The 27810-nt window shown below is 41.8% G+C and overlaps 1 protein-coding gene across 1 annotated transcript in view; it reads right to left on the bottom strand.

Moving 5' to 3' along the window:
• Window positions 1–27810, bottom strand: part of gcn1 (GCN1 activator of EIF2AK4) — a 35384-nt gene that overhangs the window by 2241 nt on the left and 5333 nt on the right. The window contains exons 6-55 of the mRNA XM_035639868.2: window positions 27640–27738; window positions 26892–27026; window positions 26618–26795; window positions 26440–26514; window positions 26127–26255; window positions 25992–26042; window positions 25813–25911; window positions 25456–25629; window positions 25208–25360; window positions 24989–25081; window positions 24806–24881; window positions 21076–21235; window positions 20762–20951; window positions 20458–20582; window positions 19123–19301; window positions 18915–19008; window positions 18717–18830; window positions 18413–18611; window positions 18172–18324; window positions 17249–17430; window positions 16214–16294; window positions 15855–15998; window positions 12901–13025; window positions 12569–12758; window positions 12365–12435; window positions 11833–11998; window positions 11532–11726; window positions 11093–11339; window positions 10782–10903; window positions 10554–10668; window positions 10078–10257; window positions 9332–9552; window positions 9150–9218; window positions 8315–8453; window positions 8021–8217; window positions 7241–7383; window positions 7034–7151; window positions 6652–6867; window positions 6349–6513; window positions 5511–5672; window positions 5311–5403; window positions 5077–5220; window positions 4690–4959; window positions 4412–4525; window positions 3722–3952; window positions 2589–2782; window positions 1404–1518; window positions 987–1083; window positions 586–734; window positions 33–143 (exon numbers count right to left, since the gene is read on the bottom strand). Coding sequence (XP_035495761.2) covers window positions 33–143; window positions 586–734; window positions 987–1083; window positions 1404–1518; window positions 2589–2782; window positions 3722–3952; window positions 4412–4525; window positions 4690–4959; window positions 5077–5220; window positions 5311–5403; window positions 5511–5672; window positions 6349–6513; window positions 6652–6867; window positions 7034–7151; window positions 7241–7383; window positions 8021–8217; window positions 8315–8453; window positions 9150–9218; window positions 9332–9552; window positions 10078–10257; window positions 10554–10668; window positions 10782–10903; window positions 11093–11339; window positions 11532–11726; window positions 11833–11998; window positions 12365–12435; window positions 12569–12758; window positions 12901–13025; window positions 15855–15998; window positions 16214–16294; window positions 17249–17430; window positions 18172–18324; window positions 18413–18611; window positions 18717–18830; window positions 18915–19008; window positions 19123–19301; window positions 20458–20582; window positions 20762–20951; window positions 21076–21235; window positions 24806–24881; window positions 24989–25081; window positions 25208–25360; window positions 25456–25629; window positions 25813–25911; window positions 25992–26042; window positions 26127–26255; window positions 26440–26514; window positions 26618–26795; window positions 26892–27026; window positions 27640–27738 — 7242 coding nt within the window. The remainder of the gene's footprint in view (window positions 1–32; window positions 144–585; window positions 735–986; window positions 1084–1403; window positions 1519–2588; window positions 2783–3721; window positions 3953–4411; window positions 4526–4689; window positions 4960–5076; window positions 5221–5310; window positions 5404–5510; window positions 5673–6348; window positions 6514–6651; window positions 6868–7033; window positions 7152–7240; window positions 7384–8020; window positions 8218–8314; window positions 8454–9149; window positions 9219–9331; window positions 9553–10077; window positions 10258–10553; window positions 10669–10781; window positions 10904–11092; window positions 11340–11531; window positions 11727–11832; window positions 11999–12364; window positions 12436–12568; window positions 12759–12900; window positions 13026–15854; window positions 15999–16213; window positions 16295–17248; window positions 17431–18171; window positions 18325–18412; window positions 18612–18716; window positions 18831–18914; window positions 19009–19122; window positions 19302–20457; window positions 20583–20761; window positions 20952–21075; window positions 21236–24805; window positions 24882–24988; window positions 25082–25207; window positions 25361–25455; window positions 25630–25812; window positions 25912–25991; window positions 26043–26126; window positions 26256–26439; window positions 26515–26617; window positions 26796–26891; window positions 27027–27639; window positions 27739–27810) is intronic.

Genomic DNA, 27810 nt, shown 5'->3' with positions numbered 1-27810 from the left:
TTATCAGTTGAATGAAACGCTTCTTGTTTTACCTTGACTAACTGTGTGATGATGCGCTGACAAATACTGCTGCCTCCCTCTGTTCTGAGATGATGCCTCATCAGAAATCCCATTGCTCTGATTCCACTGGTGGCAATGGGGATCTGGAAAGGCAGAGAAAAACAACATGTACTGATGAGATAAGAACTGGAATGATGTACAATGTAAGGGAAAAACATAAGGAATGGGACATGAGCCTATATTAATTATGTTAGGTGACTGAACTACAGTTTTTCTAGTTTAGAAATAAAGAATGTGTAACTGCCAACTGCTTTTCTTTTTCAATTATCCGTTGAATCAGTATGGTTTAATGATGGGTTATGGGCTTTCTGGACTGTCTACTGGTTGCCAGGAAACCTGTGGTAACAAGACTCCCACCAGAACATTATTACCGCACATCCTACTTCCTATATAGTATAAAATATAAAGATTTCTTTAAAAGTGACTTTTACAAGATATTAATTGAAGCCATATGTATCTGTTCATGAGAAATGTGAGTAAAGTGTTGAAAAAGAACAGAAAACAAGGCACAAATGTTCTCCTCACCCTGTCAGCAGTTGCATTGGCCAAAACCGTTTCCGCTACAGTATCACAGTATTCTTTCTCACACAGCTTCCCAGGAGCACACTTGACAGCTATGGCCAGGGCCATGCTACGACCATGACGCACCATCCAGTCCACACCAGACACATCCGCTACAGGCAAAAATAAAAAATGAATTAATTCACACTCAATGTTTAACTGATGAATAGAGAAGAAAAAGAAAACACACATCGGAAAACATTTTTTTATAAAATTGTGTTGGACAAATGTAACCTGTTACTGTAAAGATGTTTATAAACAGCAGTTAGTGTCAATGAGACGAAAGAGTAAATCCCATTAAATATACACGTCGTAAAATAATTATACTAGAGAAGGTGATAAAATAAAAATAAATAAATACCAACCTAAGATATGCTGCAGTAACACACTCTTTAGCTCCTCCTCTGACAGGAAGGGACACAGCTCACCAATACAGCCTGCTGAAGCCATCCGAGTTGCATCCTACAGAGAGAGAGAGAGAGAGTCATTTATTCTCAAAGTGACATGTAGGCTCAAAATAAAACCACATCCTCTCCGCCTGACTTCCGTTTTTCTACTGTGATCACAGAAAACTAAACCACTGAATCGCTCTCTGTGAGATTTCTTCAGTGTTTATACATAAAAACTTTATTTCACTGATAATTATTTAGTGTACATCCATTAATGGCCCTGAAGGTAGTAAAAAAAAATCAAATCAACTTTTTAAAACGGGCACGTCGTAACAGATTCAGAAAAAAACAGCTCTGCTCGATGCTGCAAGACATCTTTTCCTCCTGTCATACCTCATCATGTCCCAGCATGCCTAGTAATGTGGTGGTGATGTTCTTGCGGATGGTTGGGTCCACCTTTGACCCGGCCCCCTGGATGACAAACCTTAAGGCTTGGAGCATAGTCTCCCTGTGACGTGGTAAAGAGCACAACACAAGCATAAGAATGACAACAGCATTAGTCAGGAATAGAGGGCCTAACTAACAGTAATGATTGTTTGAGGCAGATAATAATTTTTATGTTATATTATATGTAAACATGAACACAAACGAACATGATTCTTCAGATTTGGTTATTTCTTCAGATTTGGCCTGTACTTTGACAAAGGCCAAAGTACAGGCTTAGCTTAAATTGACTTTGTCAGTGCTCTCTGGTGGACAAATTATGTAATGGAGACACTATTCTTAAATAAACCCAAACATGAATTAGTAAATTCTGTGTTGACATTACTGAATACTTATCTAATTGATAAGCTTTCATTAGATTTTTTAACAGATATTGCGTTTGCGATTCGATTTGCGATTATAATTAGCGCACGCGCACACACACAGAGAGAGCGAGATGTGTTGAAGAGGAGAAGGGGAGAGGGGAGCTCTCTCTCTGTTAGCAGCCTGTCTCTTTAACGAGGGAATAGTCGTGGTGTCCGTCACCTCACGGTGCCACGCAAGACATTTTCATACGGCGTAACAGTCTCAAACAACTTAAGTTTGGTTCTGTGTTCGTCACTATTGTCACTGATTGTTGTGCCGCGGTGTACAGCCAACAACCGCGGCGGTGGCGCTGTGTTAAGCGCTGATACAGGTTGGTGGTGTTGCCCCGTGAAGTAGCGACAGTAGCACGGCATGTTCTGCACAACACCTGACGCTGCGCAGCATCGTCCCTTTTAAAACCAAAGAACTTCCACACAACCGACGTGCTGCTCCTCTTCGACAGTAAAGTCTACGCTGTATAATTTTCGGACTGTTCTGTCGAGCATGAGGCCATTGTGCAGCAGGTTAAAGTGCAGCGTGACTGCTGTTTTTTCTTTGCACCGAGCGCGCCACTCGCTCGCGTATCACGACCTGTGTAATCGCGCACCTTGCGATTAGAAAATCGCGTTTTATCATATCGCGATATTATCGCAAATGTGATCAATCGTTCAGCCCTTGTCTCTTCCAACTTAGATTTTCCATATCAGTATATCAGTTAAGAGCACTCACCTGACTCCAGAGTCCTCAGCATTGCGGATGGCAGACAGCTGCTCAGTGAAGAGTGGGTCCACCTTGGTGTGGATAGAAACCAGTTGGCCCAGAGCCTCTGCAGCCCTCAACCTCACTGCACGGCTCGAGTCCTGCAGGGCCTTCAGGAAGGTGGTCTGCAGCTGAGGGAGGAAGGGCTTCAGGGCAATGCCCACCTAGAGGTGGAATGCAATCCAGAGGTTAGAGCCAAGAATCATGGTTAAGACACCCAAATGATACTCCATTTATGAAGGATATGCCTCTATTTTGAACAGTATTTAGCCTTTTAGTGTCCCATAGGGCAGTGGTCCCCAACCTTTTTTTCCTTGAAGCCACCCTTGCTTGTGTCCCAGACAAGCCAGGCCCCCACCACCCTCATCCCCTATTCTTTGCAATAAAATAATAACAGCACAGAACAATTATATATATATATATATATATATTTATATATATATATATATTTATTTATATATTTATATATATATATATATATATATAAAATAAGTAAGTAAATAAGTAAATAAATAAGTAAATAAATAAATACAATTTTGTTCTTCAAAATAATGAAGTAAATTTTCAGAAATTTTATGTTTAAGTGCTGCAGAGAGGCCAATCTGCACTGCTGGAGACATCTTCTTACTAATCCTTCTGATTATTCAAGAAAACCGTTCAGGGTTCTGAACGCAACTTTGGTGCGGTGTCAGTCGGCGCGGCTCAACTAATGCAGGTCACGTTTGGCATTTCAAAAAGAAAACTGCAACCAGCCACACCGCGGGTCAAACATACATGTTGAGAATGGCCATGGATTCTTCCAACTCTCGCAGTCTTTTTTTCGCGTGTCTAGACCTACATGAGCGCCGGTACAACGTGAGGAGCAGTGAACTGCTGAGTGACAGACTGAGAGAGAGACTGAGAGTTGAAGCAACGGTGCAAAAACACACAAACACGCGTCTAGTCGCATTTTGCATTGACTTTGTACGTAATCTATATTTGCGCCAATAATTTGCTTCGCGTTTGGTGTGATGTAATGTAATGTAATGTAATTTTGACAACCTCAGAGGGTGGAGCGGAACCCAGGTTAGGAATCACTGCCATAGGGACTCACAGGTACAGACCTTTGCCAGCAGCAGTGTGAGAGTCTCCAGCAGAGCGGTTTTCACTGTCCAGGCAAAGCGGTCTCCCAAGATACGAATAAGAGGTCCAGTGATGTTGACAACTGAGGGTCGCAGAGCCTCAGGAGATGTCAGTTTGATGACCCCTCCTAAAGCTTTAGCTGCCTCTTCTTTCTGCTCAGGGCTACCGGTGAGGACACCTTCTCTGAGGATAGGCAGGATACAGGTCACACCCTGTGGACAAAAAAAAGTAAAGATAATGATGAGTATGTCAGATAATGTTTTGAGAATGTCTGCTTAATTACTCGGTCTATAACATGTCAGAAAACTGTGAAAAAGTCCTAGTAGGATTTTCCAAAGCCCAATGTGACATATTTAACTTGTTTAGACAGAAGATATAAACCAGAGCAGAAAATATTTGCTCATATCTGTCAAATTGGAATCAGTGAATTTTTGGAATTTTAAAGATTACAGGGCTTACCAAAATAGATGGAACTGAATCCGGTTCTGCTAAAGATTTCTTCCTGTTAAAAGGGAGTTTTTTCTCCCCTACAGTCTCCAAGTGCTTGCTCATTGTGAGAACTGTTGGTTTTTCTCTGTAATATTGTGAGGTCAACCTTACTATATAAATTGCCTTGAGACGATGTATGTTGTGATTTGGCGCTATACAAATAAAATTGAATTGAATCTTACCTTCTTGGGCAGACAGAAACCAGGCAGGTGCTGACCCTTCACGTCTGCAGCTGCTGATCTTATGTCTCGATGCAGGTCATCGATAAGAGCCAGCTGGCTGCTCGCATCCACTTTCTACAATAAGTAACAACAGAGAGCCACATTTAGCCTTTGACTAAGAAAGAAAAGGTCTAAACTCTTTGTTTTCTTTGCACCATGTTGTGTAAATATCCGTAGAGAAACTACTGTAACCCTAGATCAATGAAAAGATACATTTATGTACAGGTACTTCAACAAACCTTGATGATGGAGTTGATGGTGTCCCAGCTCTGAGACAGGACATCTGGGTTGGAGTCGTTGAGAAGGCGTATGAGGCCTGACAGTAAAGTGCGTGTATGGGAACTGTAGTCAAGGCGGGTACGAGCAAAGTAGGCATTGAGGATGGTGACAGCGGCCTGTCTGAGGCCGGGATCGGCACCACGTGTAGCCTCCAGCAGGTCCTCTATGATGATGCGCTGGCCCACTTCATCCTCCACTGATAGGATCACTGTTTGGCAGCTGCACAGCTCCTGAAGAAAAGGTCATTCATGAATGTAATCATTAGTTCTGTATGAGCATAAGGACAGAGCAATAGCCTGAAGTGCAACATGAGCAGCAGTAGATAGTATAATTTGTTTATATGTTACCTGTGCTTCATCCTCTGTTCCCAGCTTCCCTTTGAGGGAGGAGAGCAGAGCAGGCAGGATAACCCCTAGGTGGCGTGTCAGAGCATCGCCAGCTACTGCGGACAGGAAGGCCAGCACACGGGTGTTCACAGGAGGAGCAGTCAGCTGGTACAATGACGAAGGACATTGGCCTTAGTTAGTCATACAGACCCAATACTATGGACTAACAAGGGAAAACCAGACTGTGAACATTACCTTTGGAACCAAATAAGGCAGCACTGAGCGACTCTTCACCGCCATGACCTGCTTAAGACCATCCAAAGCAAATCCAGCCGTCACCTCATCATCCTGGGAAAAGACATTCGGCGCATTATAAGCCTGATGTTTCTTATGGAGAAACACCTTAAAATCTTATTTCTGGATTTTCAACTGTGTTTGTGTCCTCATTCGCTCACCAGCTGTTTGAGCAGTGTAGGCAGGATGTCATCCAGTGCCTGGTGACCGATAGTTGCGTGGAGCTGCTCGAAGGTTTTTGCTGCAGCCTCTCGAACCTCCTCCAGGGGGTCACATAAAGCCTTCCTCACTGTAGGGACCAGTGATTCAGAAAACACCAGTACCTGCAGTGCAGATACCATCAGGTTATTTATTCATGTCTATTACAGTTCTCATACTCTTGGTTGAAGCTTTCTGTTTTTGTAACTTTAGATTCAAAACTGAAAAGCAATTGGCTTTCACAGGGTTCCTACACATATTCCATTACAAAATTCCAGACTTTTCCTGGACTCAAATTTCCTTCTTCTCAGTAGATTTTTCAGACCATGTTTGACATGAGTACAAATAGCTAGATGTTTATCAAGTAAATATTATTATATAAATGAATATCATACGTTACTTTATATAGGTAAATATTATTATGTTAATAAATAATTTTAAAATCCAACTGTTAACAGTTAACACTGACTGTGTAGCTATTATGTTGCATTTCATACACAGAAAGTCACGGTTTCTCCAGAAAGTTGATTGTGATGTGCATGTGCGGATTGATTAATGATTCACAAGACTAGAGAGATTGAGACGGATCTTAAAATCTTTGGATTCACGTCTGTTTAGACTTCAGTCTGGAAACAACTTCTTTTTTTTTCATACTCTTTCAATTTTCTATACTGCATAGCAACCCTGCTTTCATAGTAAAATGATAAATAGTAAAAAAATAAAACTTTTTTTTTTAAGACTGTCTTTAGCATTTTGCCTTTGTTGGAGAGAAATGTATGTGTCATGGCGTCTGCGACTCACAGCATCTTTGCTGGTGGATTTCATAATCTCACTGAGGCCGATGCAGACGCCCTGCCTCTCATCGCTCTTGTCAGAGCGCAGCCCGGCCTCCAGGATGGGAATAATCTCAGGGAGAATCTTCTCTCCTAGCTTCCTCACCAGGTCACCCAGAGTTCGAGCAGCAATCTATAACCACATGGACATTCAGCATCAGTAAAAAGGCCCTGTGGTAGGGTTATTTCACAGCGACAACATAGCAAATACTGGCAAACACATACCAGGGAACATAAAAACACTGGACTATGAAGCGAAAAGGAGTAATACCGTTCTCTTGTCAGGGCAGGTGGAAGCCAGAAAACCAAGCAGGAGAGAGAAGAGCGTTGGGAGGATCTCTCTAAGAGTTCTGGGGGTGTTGGACACCACGATCTTCCACACGTGGAGGGAAGCCTGTCGAACCACCAGCTGGGTGTCTGAACGGCCCATATAGAGGCCAGAAAGGACACGGTTACGTCGCTCAGCACCAAGAGCGCCAATGATAGCCTGGGGGGGTCAAAGGTCAGCAATGCTTAACAAATCAATGTTGAACACTTTAGACAAAGACCAAAACAATATTGTAAGTATAACAAAACAACAAAATAACATACAAAAACTTATTTTTATTAACTGGATGAATATGTATCAGATTTGTTGATGAAGATTTATTCACTTTATTGGATGCAGCTGTTCCAAAGTTGTCATCCTCAGAGGCAGTCTCCGTGGTCATCTTTCCTGTTACTCCAGAGATATGGAACAGTAGATCTCCAAGCAGCTGCACAGAGCTGAACCTGCACACCATCAACAGCACAGAACCACATTTAGTCAATATATGAGCAACAGTTAATCAATAACGTGCAACTGTGTATTCAAGACTGACCTGATTCTCCACAGGTCATCAAACAGGCCCTGTTCCAGCTCAGGAAGCAGCAGTGCGATGGCGGTCTCGGCATACATGCTGATGATTCGCTGTCCTGCTCGCAGTGCCGTGTCTCTCACATATTCGTTCTCATCAGCCAGAGCCTGACAGAGAATACAGAGAGGGGAAGAAATACTGAGCTGCTGTAGAGTGTGACCTGCATAAGGTCGCTTCCAGATAAAGCTTCATTTTAATACAGGAAGCCACCATTCTGCATCCTGACATTTTGATCAGTCCATCATTAATACATCCTCACTATAACCGACTGCTGTTTCTCAGCTATCTTAGTTAGCCTGCTTAAGCATCAGATGTCTAGTTAAAAAAAAAAAAAACTAAAATATAAATTTACCCTTAACAGAAACTTCATTCGTTCACAGCAAGTTGCTTCACTTCTGACTAGTGAAAATACCCTTTATATATGATGCTTGCATTCACGTAATCAGCAGTCTATGTCATTTTATACTAGGGATGGGACGATACCACTTTTTCGTGTCCGATCCGATACCGATCCTGCAACTTTGAGTATCTGCCGATACCGGTCCGATACTAATATGATACAATCTTTTCCCCATTCATAAAATTAAATATTAAGAATGCATTTTTCAGGATGCACTTTGCTTAACCTAGCCATCTAAAACCTCATACCAAACTGTGAAATAAATAATCAACTCCCCTAAAGGAAGACATACATAGCCAGCAACATGACTGAGTTATGAATTCCCACAAATGATTAGCCACTACCTTGAGAATACAGGGGATGATGGGTCCAACGTAAGGAGTGAACTTGTCTCCAAAGGTCAGGGGCAGGTAGATGAACATCATGATGTAGCCGTCTCTGACATGGGAAGCGATGTCAACCTTGCTGGCTGTCTGCACCACATCTGGCATCAGTTTGTCCAGTTTCTCCACCCCCAGTCCAGCCATCACCTCAGCCAGACCTGAACACACCAACACACAAAGCAACCAGGGATTCAGTTGTTAAATCATTTAAGGCTCAAATCTACAGCCACAACCAGGGTGTGGAGAAGAACTGACCTTGAGCAGCTCCGGAGCGGTCTACAGAGCTCTGTTCAGAGGCCAGTGTTTCCATGAGCCACGGCAAAAGGTCGTCAAAGCAGGACTCACCCATCCCCTTCACCATCGCACCCAAGGCCTTGGCTGAGACAGTACGTACCTAGAGAGAAGAGGAAGAAGAGCGGCTACAGCTCCAACTTTATACAGCAGAGAAGATATTACTAGGGCTTAATCAATGAAATGCATGGCAAGGCACTTCATTTCCCAAATCATAAAGTTGATCTCAAAGCATTCATTTTCAGAAGTTTTTACGATGATGACAAATCCCAGTATTGGTTTGTACCCAATGTCTATCTTAACTAACATTACCATTTTAAATGATCAGTCAGTCATCAGTGTAAGGAGACAAAGGTAGCTCTTACATTCAAATATTACACATTGTGAATTCAACATCAGCTTAGAATAAAATCTTTATAACCACATTACTGAAGTAATCTCTGTAAATACTGAAAAATGTCTGAGAAACTTAAAACACAAGACACTGATCAATCAATGATAATTTCTCATATTCTGATTAGTCACAGAGACAAACATAACAGATCTAAATTTCAAACTGGACTAAATGAGGTTTAAGAGTTTTTGAACATAGGCTGCATTTAGTCTGAAATAATTCAGTTACTCTGTTTACTAAATGCTGACCAAGTCATTTTGCATTTACAAATCAGTGAAATTAGGTCATTACTGGGACGATGGTCAGTTCTATAAAAACAAACGTGAGTCTTGTTTTCATCTTCTGCCATTCAGTTGTTTAATACCATTAGAGCTGAATGAATATATTGTATATATATACACAAACCTCAGGTACTGGGTCCAACAGAGAGGCCTTCAGTCCAGGAATGACACTAGGCAGGTAGGGGGATAGATCCTACAAAGAATGACACATAACACACCATAAAAAAAATGCAAGTCTTCAGAATATACTGGTTTGAAGGACCAGTTAAGATTTCATTTTGTTTATATTTCTTTGACGATGAGTACCTTCTGGTCTGTGAGGGAGTACATGTTGCCAATGATCTGAGCGGCCATCTTGCGCGTGTCGGTGGAGCGATCCTGGAAGGCTCTCTGAACGATGGGCATAATGAGGGCAAGTGAGGCAGCGTCGATGAAGTGTACAAACTTTGTGTCCAGCAGCGTCTGCAGGCACGTCTGGGTCCTTTTGGATGGATCAGTGAGGGCATCCAGTAGGATGGGGGTGATGGCTGAGAGAGCAACAGTGACATTACTGTTAAAATACTTTCTGAGCTGCTAACTGAATTATCTTTACTGAATTATTCTGATTAGCAAAATAGACGCATGTAGATTTGATGCACATAGTGGAGGAAATATTTCTGATTATAACCCTGAATAATGTTGTGTTACTCTACTGGACTGCAATATACTGTAAAATGATTTCCTCATGAAATGAGGTGAGCCAACTGAGTCAAGCTCAGCTTTTGCATTCTTTCATTAATGTACGATAAGTTTGCATCACCCATGTAACACGTGTCTGTGATTATAGGGGCAGTAAGCAATTTTTGAGAAAGCTTGTGATTTTCCTGCTCTGGTCTGGCCACGATCTCTGGTATGTGAGAGTGACGCACTAACCACTAGGCCACTAGGAGCAAAGATTATTTTTTTAAAACACAAAGAAAAAAAATTCATAGAGACAACTTTTGCACAAAGGGGTTTTGAGACAAAAGTCCTCTGTGTTAGCAAGCTTTGTCTCATGTTAATAACTCCCTTACCCAGGATTTCGGGGTTGCGGATGACGGAGCCAATCTGTCGGAGGGCCTGCTGACCGGCCTTCTGCACCTTAACATGGGAGTCGGTCAGGACCTCGGTCAGCTTGGGCACGATGCTGGGCAGGCAGGAGGACAACTGCTTGGGTGCACAGTAAGCCATGGCACCAAGCAACTCCACAGAGCCTGGAGAAAAGAAGGGGCCGAATCACAATACGCTAGAGTGACTGCTTATCACCTTAAAGAAAGATACTCACTCACCCAGTTCTACAACGTGACATTAAATTATTCTTCAATCTCAGTGTGTGACAAGTTAGTATATGTTCCCTACAGGATGTGTACAGAAGTAAATATGTATGCTGTGGCAACATTTCCCTCAGCTTTCTGAGAATACTTAGATATGTCCAAAAAACCTGATATAGACGACCAAATAATCTTGCAACCATAATACATTGTAGACGCAGCATTCACAGGTTCTTCACCTGCTTTAGTTCTCCAAGACTCTTCCTCCAGGGCCACCAGCAAGGAGGGGAGCACGAGTTTCACCCCGTGTGCACTAAGGTTCCTCATTACAGCCTTGGCACAGTCATCTGCAGCCTGGGGGAGGAGGCGACAGGGGGTGTGGTAAAAACTTTAGACAGCGAGCATCCTATCAGTTTTATATGAAAGCATTAGAGACACTGACCTCAGGATATTATCTGACCACTCACCTCTCTGACATACTGGTTTCCATCTCCAAAGCAGAGCAGGAGGTGCGGCAGGACATGGACCACATACGGCTCAAACAGCTTCCCCAACATGTTGCAAAGCATCTCAAAGGCAAACAGTGCTCCTGCAATAGACAAACGTCTAGTCAGCACTTTCTTAAATTTTGGCCCAAAGAACACTTCTGTTGACAAATTTTTTTGTGCCAGTAATGTAGCTTCTGGTAGTCGTGTGCTAGATACACTGAAGGTGACGTAATCTGAAAAACATAGTATCTGCATAAAAATGTGTAAATTAATCCAAAAATCTCACTAACCTTCCCTGCGTCTGAAGTTTTTCTTGTCCTGGATGGCGTCTGTCAGCGTGGTCATGATGTCCTGCTGTTTGAGTGCAAGGATCCCGAGACCTTTGACCAGGCCAGCCAATCCGTAGGCTGCTCCCTTTCTCTCTGCGTACTTGTCGCTCTCCAGCAGCAGCTGCAGCAGGTTTCTTACTATGCCTGCAGCATCTTCCTTGATGGCAGGGACTAAAGGAGGTAAACAGCTAGCCACAGACTCCTGGACCTGATCAGGGATTTGACAAACCGCATGAGATAATGTGGTTAATTTTTCATATCAGTCCAGATAAAAGGGTTGAATTGCCAGTAATATGAGAACTGCATTTAAAAAAGGCAATAATAGACTATAATAAATCCAACCTTGGATGCTGAACATTAAACAATTAAGGGTGAGTAAGCAGGTGGGATGAGTCGTTACCTGCTGTGAAGGTGTAGAGAGTGCTGTGATGAGCTTGGCCATAATGGGTTTAACTTTGGGGTCATTTTTGTCCAGATGTTTGGCCAAGGAGCCCATGAGAATAACCACACTCTGACGGACAGAGTCATAGCTGGCGTCCTGGGGGGCGTTCTTCAAAAACTCTTCAAACACCGGCAGCAGAGAGCTCACATTCTCCTGTTACAAAAAGCAGGGACACAGTGTACAGTGCAAGGCATAAATAGTGGTATCAAAATGAATGTTTGAAATGTATCTGTGTTTTTAAAATTGATGTGAGCCATACCTTTCCATGTGTGTTGAGTGCAGAGAGGGCAGCGTCCAGCATGCAGCGCCGCACCTCAGTGTGGCGGTCGTTCAGAGCATCAGGAACGAAGAAAAGGAAGAGCGGGGTGACCTGAGATTCATCCAGGTACTGGGACAGCTTGTTCAGAGCCAGAGCAATGCCACACCTGACAGAGAAGTGTGTGCGACTAAAGAGCTCAGTACACAAGAAGGAATATTTTAAACTTTATGGCTTCTAGTTTCCTCTACTATAATGAGATTAGCTTTTATTATAATATTTGATCTAAAACCACTAAAACAAGGCAGATAAAAATAGTGATCTGGTTGCAAAGGCTTTCTATTTCTGACATACTGTTTCTCCCTAATAGAACTAATCAAATTTTTTCTGCCATATTTAAAGTTGCCTAATGAAAATATTATGCTGGTTAATTGTGTATTCATGAACTTAAGTTACTGAGACACCCTGATTTTCTTTTTGGCTCCCAAGATAAATATGCTACAAATTTCTGATATCTCTTGACAGACACATTTACCTGGCCTCCCATTGATCAGGGGGAGCTTCAGAGATGACTCTGCCCAGGGCATCCAGCACAGGAGGAGGTCTCTTTAAAAATCAAAAAAAAAATATATATATATAAACTTACTTACTAAACATTTTCTGTTTCTGACATAATTTATTAATAGTAGCTAGAACTTTAAGATTTATAATGTGATTTGGCCATGGCTCAGGGTCTCACATAGAGTTTCTTTTGATAGAGCTCAGTCAGCTGGCCAAGCACTGTAGCAGACTGGTCTCTGTACTCGGACACGGCCCTCGACAGAGCTTCAGCCACAGCAGTGCGGACAGCTTCCTCGTGGTGGGTGACGTCTCCAATCAGCAGGGGGCAGAGCTCAGGGACCAACTCCAAACCCAGAGACTCCCAGAGTCTGAGGAGGAAAGACAAGCAAATAAATTAGTTGTGTACTCTAGATTCACCATGCAGGGACACATTTTGTAGGATATAGAATTTTTGTATAAAATAAAAACTCAGCAAGAAGAAAAAGGAGCAAAAAAATCCTTAATACATACTTTTCAGCCAATGCTCGGCCCTCTTCTTCAACATCAAACCTGGCAACCCAAAGCCTGCGCAGCAAACTCAGCCCAGTAGCCTCTGTGCTGTCTGTAGGCAGGGCAAACTCCATCTCCAACAATCCCTGAGCACAAATAGACTGTGTGTTATGGTACATACACATATGGTCTAAAATACCGTAATTTTCGGACTATAAGCCGCGCCTTTTTCCCCATTTTTCGACCCTGCGGCTTATATAACGGTGCGGCTAATCTATGGATTTTTACAGCTAACGGCCACTAGGGGACCTCCCAAATCTATGGATTTTACAGGTTACAGTCCACCAACTTTAACTCTATGACCGGTCCGCGGTCCACGGTTAAAGCAGCGAAAAGCAACTTTCGCTCAAGTTTGCGAGTGGATCCTGATGGCGTGAAGGAGTGTCAAAACATACACTATCACCAACGGGTTCCGAAAGGCTGGACTGCTGCGTGATGAAGAGGAGGACGCCGCCACAGGCTCAGCTGAGGCCCTTCAGAGGCTGTTCGATTCCGACAGTGACCAAGAGGAGTTCGTTGGTTTTGAGAGCGACAACGAAGGAGAGAGGAGAGTGGATGACGAAGCCACCCTGAGCCTGTTCGTTTCCGACACTGAAGATGAGGACTTAGTGGTTTTAGTACGTTATGCAAATATGCAACTTGTTTGTTGAAATGTTAATAAATGGGAGCTTCCTCAAGCAGCCATCTCTTTCCCGACAATCCCCTCTGTGCACGAACTCTTACATATGGTAATTAAACATTAAAACACCTGCGGCTTATAGTCCAGTGCGGCTTATAGATGAACAAATCATTAAATTTAGCTGCTGCGGCCCAACTCCGGTGCGCCTTATAGTGCGGAAAATACTGTAGTCTTTTTATTTCTCACTAGCATTTGAATTTTTGAGTTATGGCCAAAAAACTGTTTTGTGACATCATAGTTATCTTGACCTTTGACCACCAAAATCTAATCAGCTCATCCTTGAATCCAAGTGAACGTTTGTGGTAAATTTGAAGAAATTCCCTCTAGGTGTAATCTTACACATTGGGCCTCATGCAAGAAACAAAAAATTGTTCTTAAACTGTGTGTACGAGTGATTTAGGAGAACTTCCCCCGTTCACCATTTTTCGTATTTTACAATTTATTTACGCACAGAATTTATGAGTGGTCCACACCTGTCTTAGGAGTCACGTCAATTGCTCTGCTGTTAATCAAACCAAGTTTTTCCACTTATGGGTCGTTTTTTCATCACTTTGAAGCAATTATGCAAAAATGCAAATGTTTTTGTATATATATCAGTTCATATATATATATATATATATATATATATATATATATATATATATATATGTATATTTCACCTCATTATTTTGACATTATTCTGTTTAACTCTGCAATTCGAATTATAAAATAATGTATTCATGTACCTGTTAAACGTTGTTGCACATCTTGTTATGCATAGTTATATTTTTTACCTTATGGAGATGGTGATAAGCGCTGTAATTTTCTTGGAGTTTGGAGGAGAAGTGGAAGTAGCTTAAGTCAGAGTCCTACTGTTGCAGAGGGGCCCGACGAAAAACCTCTTTTTTGCCACATTTTTAAATGCTTAGCAAATTTTTTTTCCGTTCAATAGTACGCTAAATACTGTATTTTTTATTGCTTTAGTTTGCCACCAGACAGCCGTGTATTTTTACGTGAGTTGGTGTAGTAATACAAGGCCGAAGTATGCTTGAAAAAAAGCGCACAAATAAACAGATGTATTGCAAACTAAAGCAGGGAAAAAATACAGTATTTAGCGTACAATTGAACACATTTCTTTTTTTAGGTAAGCATTGTGTCGAAAAATTGTTTTTCGGTGGTCCCCTCTGCAACAGTGGGATTCTTTGCTTTTGCTACATCCACTTTACCTCCAATTTTGTAAAATGACAGTGCTGATCACCATCTACATAAGGCAACATTAACTATGTATAAGAACCTCATAACTCCACTTCAAAATCACTGAACTATCCCTTTTACACAGCTGGTATTTGCTCTATTCATTCATTCATTCATCGTCTACCGCTTTATCCATTTAAGGGTCGCTGGAGCCAATCCCAGCTAACATTGGGCGAGAGGCGAGGTACACCCTGGACAGGTCGCCAGCCTATCACAGGGCCACATACAGATACGGAGAAGGTATTTGCTCTATGCGCCAGAAAAAACACGTCAAATAATTTTAGCATGCTGCATATTGTATAATATTGCAATGAACGAAGGTGAACTGATCCAGCACCAGGTAAAACATGTGCAACATCGCCAGTTATGGCACATCTTTTTTTATTCATATCATTGACGGAGACCTCAGCTGGACCTCCCTGCTGTCATCGATCACCTCGCTGAGGCGAGTGTTTTTAAAGTTTTTATAAGCCATTTTCATATCGATGCATTTCCTGACAGTGCGACTCACAGGAGACTCAGTATTAACAGATCTGCTTTAGTACTTCACCTATATCCTGCTGATATTGCTAAAATATAGACTTTCATTTATGGATCACTGAAAACAGAACCTCAATCTCTGATCTCGTAAACTTCTTTTGACTTAATGCCATTTTCATGAAAGAACTCTTCCTGACATGGGGCAGGAAGCGAAACCGTATATGGTATTTTTGGAGCGTTGATTATGCAAATTTTAGATCCGCGGGCACGCTCGCTCAAACACACACAGTGACATTCATCCTGTTTATGCAGTAACTTAAACACTTTTCTGAAGATAGAAGCGTTTAATGAATCTGACGTGGCCTGTTTGTACAAACTCACAGTATGAACAGATGTAGGAGAAATTTAGGACTAGAATACGAACATATTCTTGCATAAGGCCCATTGTGTTCATGTGAATGGGATGGAGGGAGGGACAGATAACATGAAAACTGGCATAAAAACAAACTGATCCAAAGCTCACCCTGAGGGCAGCGTCCCGGACAGAGAAGCAGGGTGACAGCAGGACGTTGAGCAGGACATCTATCTCTGGCTGCTCTGCCACAGTGCAGCCTTCCCCTCCTCCAGCACTGACACACAGAGCTGTCAGGCACTGAGACGCCAACACCTGGAACACAGTGCCTCATATCTCAGATATCTCTAAAAACTAAAACAGAAATATCTTCACATAAACACACAGAAAATACAAACAATTGACAAATTCAACTCTAGAAAATGTACATGCTGTACAAGTGAGAAAATAAATCAGAGCAACAACAATGTTGAGATGTTTAGACATAAAAAAAATCAATTCAAACTGTGTCTGTAAAATTGCTGGTTTACCTGAAGTCTTGGGGTTGCTGTGGAAATGATTCTGGTCAGGAGCAGCAGCATGTTAACACGTGGAAGCAGCTCAGGCCCATTCTGAGAAAAGAAAACACCACCTTTAGTACATAAATCCATAAAGCTTTCTCAATTCGCGTTGCTTAATAACTTTGAACAAGACGTGCAAACTCTGAAGACTGCTATATGAATGACAGTTGACTAAATCAATGCGGACAACAGGTGAGTAAATAAATGCTGTGACAAAGGGACTGCATGAAAACCATTTCTCTTTTGTTAAAGCCTTGTTCACACTACACAATTTTTAGCCCTATTTTCCACTTGTTTTTTTTTTTTGCTACTCGCCGACAAAAGCCCCAGATCGGAGCCAAATCGGCGTTCTATCAGCAGTCACCAATCCCTATGTGTGGACTATTCACAGATGCGACTTGAGACGTCGCCGATCTCTGCTAGATTTCTCGCAGGCTAAATATCTAGATGAATCAGAAAAACTACAACCAACCAGAGTGAAGGACAGTGCAAGATTTTTAAAAAAAAAGCATAATCTGTGAGCAGGATGACACAGAAGAGCAGGAGGATCATTCACTCATTTGAACATTCACTTATGGGGCCAATATTGTAATAATATTATTTGTGTATGTGTGTGTGAAGGGTTGTGTAAATACATCTCAATCAGATTTGGAGATGTGTAAAATAATCTGCAAATCAGCTGCGAGGGGGTTTAAGCCTAGAAGTCAAGTTGCAGAAGCTATTTCTTCTGAAGACGAGACATACTAGTCGGGGGTTTCTCCTGCTGAAAGATCGTGTAGTGTCTGATCCCGTCGCCACTCAGTTGTGTACTCACAACGACTTCAAGACTCCTGATCACAAAACAGCAAGTCTTGTAGCGTGAACTTGGCATAGTCATTTGTAATGGTCTGCACTGATGTTTTTTTATTTTTTTCACATAAATATTGTATTTCCAAATCATCATCCTGAGCAGGTCACAGTGTGCGGGTCACAGGCAGAAAAAACAATGGAGATGTTTGTTTTTACCTCATCGATAAAAATGTCACTGAGGTCTGTGTCGGCCCGAAGCTTGCAGTGTTCATTGATAACTTGTAAGGCTCTGGTCATCATGTTCTCTGTCTCCTCGGTGCTGCCGGAAGACTCCCTGAGCATGGCGTTGAGGAGAGGGAAGCAGAAGGAGAAAGCTGGTGCAGACAGTGGAGCCACATCTAAGGAAGCAAAAGACAACACAAAGAAACAGGAGAGCGGTGAGTTTGCCAGCAACTGAATCAAGAGAGATTACGGTTTTCTTCGAAAATAGTTTGAGCATGGGTTTTAATGTATCTTCTGTACAAAAAAAGAAGATGTTCTCATATTATCTTTTAGTTTAAGCTTACATTCCTGGTGAAGTGGATTGAAATATTAGCTTGATATTTTCTGGAAGATTATTAATTAGACTATTAATCTAATATTTCCTCCATACTGTATTAAGTGAGTGCATAGTTTTTGTCTTCACTAAAATAACGATGTGTTTTTCCTTTTACCCATTTCATTAGAATTGTAAATTTCCTCTTTGGATTTTGATGAATATTGTTTCTCTCATTCTAAGGATGTTATTCCCGGATGTTATTGTGGCAATTGTCTCAAGCGTTTGAACTTTTTTGACTGCTTGTTGAAGTCTGTTGCTTAAGTGTAAAGATGTGTGTTGTTTCATACTGTTCAGTTGATGTCTGATGAAGGTATGTATCTCCATGTGTTATTTTACTGTGCACATTGGATAACACAGTTTAGCTCCACATTCCTCAGAGACTGAGTTCTAAAGATATTCAGAAAATATTCAAAGAATTTAAAATGCATCATAATTAGTATGAAATTGATACACACTTCAGAAAAAAGGGTGCATTGTATGTCTATCTGTTGAGAAAAAAGTTAATTGCCTCTGGGGTTTAAGTTCAAGTGTCTGTGCTCACCACCAGTCTTGCTCTCTCTCTGTGGGACAGTGTGGTTGTGAAGAAGGAGTACAGTACGGTTAGCTGCTGTGTCCAGGTCCTCCTGTTCCCAGGCTTCATCCAGATCACACTCCGGCTTCAGCAGCCGTAAAACCACATGACCCACAACCACAGCTGGAGGGGAAAAAATGAATATTAATGCCTATAGACCCTGACACAAATCTGTTTTTATAAAAAAAAAAAAAAAAAAGAGGCAATGTACCTAGATTGTGAAGGTGCTTGGGCATGAGGCACACTCCAATGTCCAAGATGACCCGCTGGATGAGTGGAGCAGCCAGGGGGGAGTGTAGCAGGGGCAGTAGGACCTGGAGGACAGCAGGGAGCTCCCTGGTGATCTGAGCTGGTCTCTCTATCAAAGCAGCTTCCAACAGACCCACTACACTCTGCAACTGCATATCCAGCTGGTGACAGAAAGGTGAGTCACAGGTCAACAAGAAAATAGTTAAAGAGCTGTGCTTGTGGCATTAGAGGAATAATTTTCCTTTACTTCAGATTTGGTTGCATACCCCTTGAAGTCTTTTGCGGATCAAAGACTCCTTATCAAGCTGGATTTGCATCAGTTCCTTCTGTTTGCTGGTAAGCTGCACCTCTTCTTTGATGCCTTTTTTCTTCTTCAGCTCCTGTAGGAATTAAGAGACGAGATGAGATATGATGTTCCAGACTTTAAAACCATCAAAGAACACAGAACGGTGTGTGCATTTTACCTCCCGTAACTCCAATTCAATGATCTGTTCCTTGTAGGAGTAGGCCTTGTTCTCCCTCTTCATGTTTACTTTCTTGGTGCTTTCCTTTTGGGCACTGCAGCAAGAGAAAAGTTGGAAGACAAGATGTGAATAAATCCCAGACAGAAAAAAGACTGGAGAATGCTGTTAAGGTTGAAAGTCAACAGTGGTTTGAGAGACTGTGCATTACCTCTGGATGATGCTGTTGTCATACAGTTCTCCATCAGGTGTCAGCATGATGGCATACTCCTCCCTGGTGACCTCAAGTAGAGCTGGTAGGGAAAGCCCCTTTGTGATATGACTCATTACCCGGGGCAACAGCTTGTTGGGGGAGAGGCCAGAGAGGGCACCGACAGCATTTTTTGCCACCTTGGGAGAAAAACATCACCACTAAACATCCTGGTAACATGTAAAATATATCAGTAAGAGTCAATAACAAATGAAAATTATTCTGCATATAATGAAATGATTTATGCAAAATCATTAAAAAAAATAATGTAATGTTATTATATCCTTCAATCAGCTTGGTTTTGGTTGGATGAGGACCAGTTCTTGAGATATGACTGAAAGACACACTTCTTGAATCATTAGCAAGATTAGTTAGAGGCAGTGGAGAAAAGCGCACACACACACACACACAATATGTGTGATAGTGGAAATTAAATGAAAATCATAATTCAGACAGCTTATTGTCTAAAATTAGGAAAAATCATATACACTGCAATATCCTCAGGAAATAATCTGTTCATAATTTTATACAAATTGCTAATTTTAATAAAAATCCTGCATGTACCAAGTTCACTATTTATGTTAATTTTACAGTTATTTGTTCTGTGCTGTTATTGTTTTTATGCAAATAATGATATTTTCAAAAGAAGCACATAAATGGTATGTGGGTGGGGGTCAGTGTCCATACAATACATTCATTTAAGGATATTAATAGAGGTGATCATCATTCATATCTATACAACATATTTGTTTATGATTAAATTATATACTACAGCACAATATTTTTATAAGATCATTAAGTTCTTATATATCTAGCCTCATAAATTGCTGTCAAAATTCACCAGATTGATGGAATTAACTTTAAAAAGGACACCATTTTCTCATATGGGAGCATTACACCTGACCACCCTACAGAGTCTGACGTCAGCCCACCATAGTCTCAAAATCCTATGGGACACACTGCATGCATTACGGAATTCAGTTGGTTGATGGCACTAGGCTATATTACTTTGTCATTTAGTAGTTAAAATGAGCTTACTTAGGTAATTTCCAAGGAAAAGAAAAACAGATGAGGAAGTTAAACAGCAGGCATTTAGTCAGGTGAGGGATGACGATGCATCTCTCTTAGTTCTAGGGATGGGTACCAAAACCTGGGTATTAAAATTTTGACACAGTAGCATCGATAAGCTCTGATGTTAGTGGTGCCGCTAACGCTGTTGGGGATCACACTGCCCCCACGCCAAGCCTCCTAATCCAGAGGAAACACTGTAAGGACAGTTGTGTGTTATTATCAAACCTGGTTGTCGCCATTGACTGCCAGTAGATGAGGCAGAATCACCTCCAGATTCTTCTCTATGAATTCCTCTGCTTTTATGTTCATGAAGGAGAGCAGAACCACCCAGAGCCCGCGACGAGCTTCAACTGAAAGATGAAAGATATATATGGAGTGGCTGAGATGTCAAGTATGGGACAGACCACCAATGCATTATCCATCTGTGATTAAATTATAATTACAAAAAACTACTGTCAAGATGAAAGAAGTTACTATGACTCTGGTTTACAACCAGACAGCAGATTCTAAAGAGCAACTCATTTCCTACCTATGGATGGATGATGTGTGACTATTAGGAGCTCAATGGCCAATTTCTCTGCTTCAGTGGGGTCGCCCCATTGGCTGGCAGCAGAGCTAATAACACACAACGCGTTGAGCAGGACACGAGGGGGAACGTAGCTGCGACCCAGCTCAGTCAGCTCGCCTGACTCTGACACAAGGACTTCCTGGGGTAAAACCTGACAGATTACAGCAGTCAGTCAGTCAGTCACAATAAGTCATTCTTTCACTTTTGTCATCACAATATGTGCAATAACTACTGTATATATTTTTGAGGCATAAATCTGAGTAATCAGTCTGTACTTTGTGTTTGTTGATGACCAAGCAAAGTTCTCCCAGAAGGCCATGGGCAAGACTCGTTCCACCCAGAGAAGAGAGTAGCTTCCTGACCACCTGGTGTGCCCTCTTCCTCACACGCCAGCTTCGAGACAGCATAATTACAACTGTGGTGTGGTGATACATCCTACAAAACACAGTTAAATACAGGAAAAATCAACTACTGAGCACATATTAGACAAATGTGCAATAAATTATATTCTGCATTTTCATTGCAAAAACAGTACATTACCTCTCTTGAACAGAACCTTTTAGAATGAAAATATATACTCATCATATCCTACAGCAGGGTTCCTACACAGTTTTCCATTTCAAAATCTGAGTACAAATAGCTGGATGTTTATAAGCTAATATTATTATATAAGTGAATATTATTATGTTAACAAATCATTTTAAAATCCAACTGTTGACATATTACATTCTGACTGTGTATGTTATCATTTTGCACTTCATACACAGAGAGTCACGGTTTCTCCAGAAAGTTGATTGTGATGTGCATGTGCGGATTGATATTGAAGTATTGATACTTGCAATTCTGACATTACCTGTTCTATGACTGATCCTCATATTAAAAGATTGATATTTAAACTCAGTAATTTGGGTTAAATGCATATTTTATCATCAATGAGGCACACAGTACAAAGTTACTAGCTTTTACCAGGGTAATCTGAATAATGCCCGGTTGATCCTTCCGCCTGTCATAGTCATATGCGAACTACAGCTCTGTAGATACCGTAATGGCAGTGGCAGGTGCAGAAAGCGTGGGAAAATGATTCACTAGACAAGAGAGATTGAGATGGATCCTTAGTATTCTAAAATCCTTGGATCCAAGTCTGTAGACTTCAGTCTGGATACACAAAAATGATTCCATAATCTCTTAGTTACAATGTAATACATTACGATATAATACATTGTAACTTAATTGGACATAGTGTTACTATGAATATTTATACGTATAGTTAAAAAAAACCTGCTATAGTGGTTTGGTATGCTACTATAATTATAATAATTTTAAAAAATTAGAAAGCGTTCATAAAATGCAAAATAACAAAAGCACATGACACATAAAATGAAAATACGCATCCAAATGACACCATTCAGCACATAATTGGTGAAGGTAGTGAATGGGGATATTAAGCAATGTTGGTGAAATCCAGCCAACAGCAGTGGCAGAAAGCTTTGAAGAGACATCTGGCACTGCTGCCGCTTTTTCTGTTGTGATGACAAACTTAACAATGCAGAAATCATTCTGTTATATGGAAAAAATAAAGTAAAAAACTAAATCCATTAATCAACATTTCATGTTGTGCACAATTGTGAGGAAAGGAAAGATGTGCAATTTTCCATGGATGATATGGCCACTGGTGAATATACCAATTAATCTTGTGGGTACATGTAACGTTGTGGATATATTGATGATGGTGGTGGAGAGTGTTGGTCCAAAACCTCCCATAGATGTTTAGTTGGGTTTAGATCAGGGGTGTATTGGGTTTGTCAAAACTCTGGGTTTGTTAACCCTGAGAAGAGGGATACTCTGGGTTTTCCGTTCCAGAAAGAGAGTGAACTTAAACTTTGGGTCAGTTACCATGATAACTGACTCTTTGAATCTAACCTGCTCGCTGGCAGGATCTCTTTCATAGCATTCCTATCGATGTATTACTATGTCTCACTTGTACTATTACACCAGCCCGATTTGGCTGGCAGTCATGAAGTTTGGGTCAGAACCCTGTGCCATAAATACACCTGACTCAACATCACTCGTCATTCAATCACCTCTTCTCGCTTCAAGTGAGCAAGCTACTCACTGACCTGTGTCTACAACTAGCTAAACTGTCCTCACACCTCTGTCGCCGAGCTGCCTAATTGCAGAGAGTCCGGTCCGACTACCTTCACTGTATGTACTTTTTTACATATTATTCTGGTTTGTCTCCAAACAACGGAATCATTTTTATTTTAACTAGTTAGCAACCTAGCAAGCTAACTGTACCAGGAGCCCGAGTCCCCTCACTGCCTGCTCAACACTGGAGCTAGCTAAACAGGATTATCACTCCAGATAATTATCTTCCCTTTATTACACCAGCTAAATGGATACAGCTGCCAAGCTGCCTTCCACCTCTGAGCAAGGGGATTCCACCCGCCTGTCCACCTGTGGAAACAAAATCTCGGGCAAGGACACACCGCTGTCCCGGGCTGGAATATGGCCGCGCCGCTGTCAGCATTCCTGGCTTGTGCGGTCACTGTGATCGCTCTGACTGGCGGGCTATTTTTCCCATGTCTGAAGGTGACGACGATTCAACATTCCGAACGTAGCGGTGGCCACGCGGTCCTGCTACGCACCATTGAGAACTCTATACTGACCCCTGCTCAAACTGCAAGGAACCTGGGTGTGTTACTGGACGACAGCTGTCCTTCGCTGCCAAAATCACAGTGATGACCCACTCCTGCAGTTTCATCCTCCACAACATCAGGAAGATAGTCCATTCCTCACCGAGAAGGCAACGCAGGTATTGGTGCAGGCTCTTGTACTCTCGCGCCTGGACTGCTGCAACTCCCTCCTAGCTGGTCTGCCGAAATGTGCCACCCGACCTCTGTAGCTCTTCCAAAATGCAGCGGCCCAGTTGGTCTTCAAAATTCTCCCACACTACACCACTCCTCTGCACCAGGTTCTGGTGGTGGCTCGAATCCGATTCAAGGCACTGGTACTCGCATACTGTGCTGCGAATGGCTCAGGCCCTCCCTACATCCAAAAAATGGTCAAACCCTACACCCCAGCCCATACACCCGCTCTGCTTCTGCCAAACGGCTTGCTTTGCCCTCACTGCGAGGGGTGGGCAGCCACCGCTCATCTAAATCCTTTATGTTTTCTGTCCTGGCTCCTCAATGGTTGAACGAGATCCCCATTGACATTAGGACAGCAGAATCCCTTAAACTGAAAACTCACCTGTTCAGACTGCACCTTACTCCTTGAATTTATTATTTTTAAAAAACTAAAAAAAAGGAGCACTTGAATTAGGCCTGGGCGATATGGAAAAAAAATCTTATCCCCACAGATTCTGTCCACCGCGCACTCTCCCTTGCGCTGTGTGTGTGTGTGTGTGTGTGTGTGTGTGTGTGTGTGTGTGTGTGTGTGTGTGTGTGTGTGTGTGTGTGTGTGTGTGTGTGTGTTTGTTATGTGCTGCTGTTGAGGAAGTAAAAGGAGTTAATCACTGGAGTGAGACAAAAAATATTGCGCACGCTGTATGAGACATCAATACTTATAGTCGTTCTTCTCACATTTACTTTCTACAATCTGACTTCAGTTCACTACCTCGCCATCTGTGTCGCCCATTCCCCTTGTCTCCAGAATGTGCGTACGCCGTACGCATGGGTCAGTGTTTGCTTACAGGTGCGCACATTCTCCCATCAAGTTTGCTTTTACAAGTCACAACCTTTGCGAGGGGAAGTGGCATACGCACGTTTCCAGCCCCGTTTTGTGCGTACGCCCCGTGTATAAAATGAGACTCCAGGTGACTGCGCAGGTCATAGCATATGATTTACATTATTTTGATACTCATCAACCCATTGAGCTATCACTCATCCTTTATGCATGTGGGCATTGTCATTCTGTTCCTCTACTCATTTTTCAGGTTTTACTTTTAATTTGTCATTAGTCTGTAAGCGCTTTAAGACATTTTCAGGGTTAATAGGAAAGACTCACTGTGATTTGCTGCTGTTGAGTCTGTGGGCGTGGTCCAAGAAAAGCCTTTCACAGAGCAACAGTTCTGTGAGCAGAGCTAGATAGAGTGCAATAGACAAATATGAGACATAATTTTATGTCTTCACATTTTCAAACCAATCATGTTCTTGGTCAATGATGATATTAAGAAAAAAATGTACTTACTTTCCTCACTGGCCTGGGAGAGGAACTTCTCTGTAGTGAATAGTGTCTTCTTCTCATCCAAGATCACGTTCCAGAAGCTGGTGAATTTAGCCTCTGCAGAGACAAAAGAAAAGACAAAAATCCTTATCACTTCCAATCCTCCTTTACACTAAGTTCATCAACAGTCTTTGAATTAATGAAAAAAAAATTAAAAAGCAATTGTTAAAACATGAGCCTCACCAGTCTGTGTTTCCAGAAGAGCCAGCCTACTCAAAAGAACAGACGCTGCCACACCTTCTGCAAGCAGAGCATGCTGGGAGTTTTGGGCCACTGCCTTCTCCACCGTTTGAAGAAGCAAAGGCAAGAGTTCCGAGGCCTGGGCCAAGGTGTCACCTAAACACCAGGGAAAAGAAAGGTGATTGGACTTTACATTATGGATCTGGATCTGGACATTTGACACGTAGCCTAATGTCCCTGGTGTGACTGACCTTTAAAGGCCCCCAGCATGGCCTGAAGGTAGGCGTGTCGAACCAGAGAGGTGGATGTCTTGAGAGTGAAAGCTTTCTTCATCCAGTCCAAGAGAGCGGTGGGAACTTCTATTGTTAGGCGACTACTCCAATGGGAGAGCACAGACACTGCATGCACCAAAGTGCCTTCATGAACTAAAAAAAAACAGAAAAAAATTTAGTACTAAACTGAAACATGACCTTCTGTATTTAATTATAATTTCTAGCCCTAAGGCATAAAATTGCAATACAATCTCTAACTCTTATTTTCATAAAGTTAGTAAATCTGTTTAAGATTCTGGCAGAGAAGAGAGGAATAAATGAAAAAAACAGTGGTACCTTCTTGTTGTAAATAAGGGATGAACATCACAGTGACTGCAGAGCTGAGAGTCTGGCTCGAAGTTCCTGACACAGCATGGTGGCTGCAGCTGGCAATCCCTACAACAAGAAGATGATAATTTTCAAGTTGAAAAATCTCTTGCCTCTTTGCATTTCTACCGCATGGATAGACCTCTTACCTGACAACACACTCATCTTCTGGGCAACAACTGAGAGCTTTCCCTCAGACCCTGCAAACAACAAGAATTGTGCTTTAGGTGAGCAAAACCCAAACAAGACTGACCCAATATTTCATTCTCATATATTTTTTTCACCTCCGAGGATCTTGAAGAGATGTGTGACGATGCCCTGCACTGCTGTGGGGTCGCTGCACTGCTGAGCCAGGTTCTGCATGGCCTGGACCGCCTCATCCATCAGCTGTGCATTATTGGCTTTCAGCTGGCCTGAAACACAGACCGACCATATCACAAAAATATATTAAAAATTGTTCTAAATTGAGTACCTAGCGTATTGGTAATTGTTATTTCCCTTGCAGCAAATGACAACTTTATGGTAGCTATTTGCACAAAGACAATTCATTTTTTAATGGCGTTCCACAAAACAAATACAAATCTGTGAAGGCCTTACTCGCGATGGCCTTTCCGATATCAACGGCATACTGGCTGAGGTCCAGGGTCACAGCGGACAGCAGACAGGAAATGGCTGGAAAGAGACCAGATTATGTTTAAATCCACTATCTGAGAGCTATCCGAGCATTAAGCACACAAGTATTAAACACAATCAACAGAAACTCAAAGAGCCTCACTCTGCATGGCGTTCTCTGGACTGCGAAGCATAGTCTTCTGCAGGGTAGGGAGCAGCACTTCCTTGAATTCAGAGTGGGACACATGACGCAGTAAGGGGCTGCTTTTGTCCAAAATGTGCTGTTGTGGTTTTGTCTTGCTCATAAGGACTAATTTTACATACAGGTCCAACAGGGCACTCTGAAAAACAGTAGACATAAGGTTAAATGTTACTGCTATTTTTGCAGCATATGACAAAAAAAGGGAACAAATCTGAAAAGTAAAAAAACCCCTCACCTTATGCTTTTCTATTGTAGCTTTGTCTTTCTGAGCAGTACAGAAGTCTAAACACACACCCAGCATGGCCAGAGTTGTAGGGTTCTGGTCCAGACTCAGGAGTGTGCTGACATACTGATCAACCATCCCAGGGTTCTGTTTAACACAAAAATCAGCTATATCAGACTCAAAGATTACGATCAGACTGTTGATTTTCAAGTAAAGTTGAGGTTATATATATTTTCCAGTATCATAGATGTCTTTTGATTTTACAGTCCCAAAGAAGCGGTGGTCCCTGATCGAGTTTTTAAGACAACAGTATAAACTCCCAAACCAAAAGGATTATCACAAGCTCGTTGTTTAACAGACAAGATGTGATGCTGAGTCTTTGTATATATGGTTTAGGCTGCTTTTACAGTAAGAAGAGGAGACTTATCTGCAATAGTGTTAGATACATGTCGCTCACAACAGATAAAATCATTCCAGGTGTACAAAGGTAAACCAGCAAAGACAGAATGACTTGGAACATGACATTAGAATGGCCCTTTTGATAGGCTAGTGGAGTCCTGGTCTTTTAAAGGTAATCAATGTCATTTAGGGTGAGCAAAATGTCTTTCTTCTCAGTTAATGAAACTGAGTCATAGTAAAGTCAATAAATATTTTTAAGTATCTCTTTAAAAGGCCACATTATGATTTGTTAAGTGATTCAAACGTTGAACCCCAAAAGATACAAATATATGTCTTCCACTACCAGTTTGTATTCACTTACTTCCATCCAGATGCGAGTTAGATTCTTCAGACTTGATTTCTGCGCAATGGTCTTGGCTCCACCCACAACCTCAGCCACAAGAAGGCTTTGAACCTCCACCTAAAATAGTGTGAGGGCAACAGGCCATGACTTCGCACCAACATCCAACATTTTTTCACAAATAATAATAAT

The sequence above is a fragment of the Scophthalmus maximus genome, chromosome 3, assembly GCF_022379125.1.
Source record: "Scophthalmus maximus strain ysfricsl-2021 chromosome 3, ASM2237912v1, whole genome shotgun sequence".
NCBI classification, from domain to species: domain Eukaryota; kingdom Metazoa; phylum Chordata; class Actinopteri; order Pleuronectiformes; family Scophthalmidae; genus Scophthalmus; species Scophthalmus maximus.
This window is presented reverse-complemented; position numbering and strand designations above follow the sequence as displayed.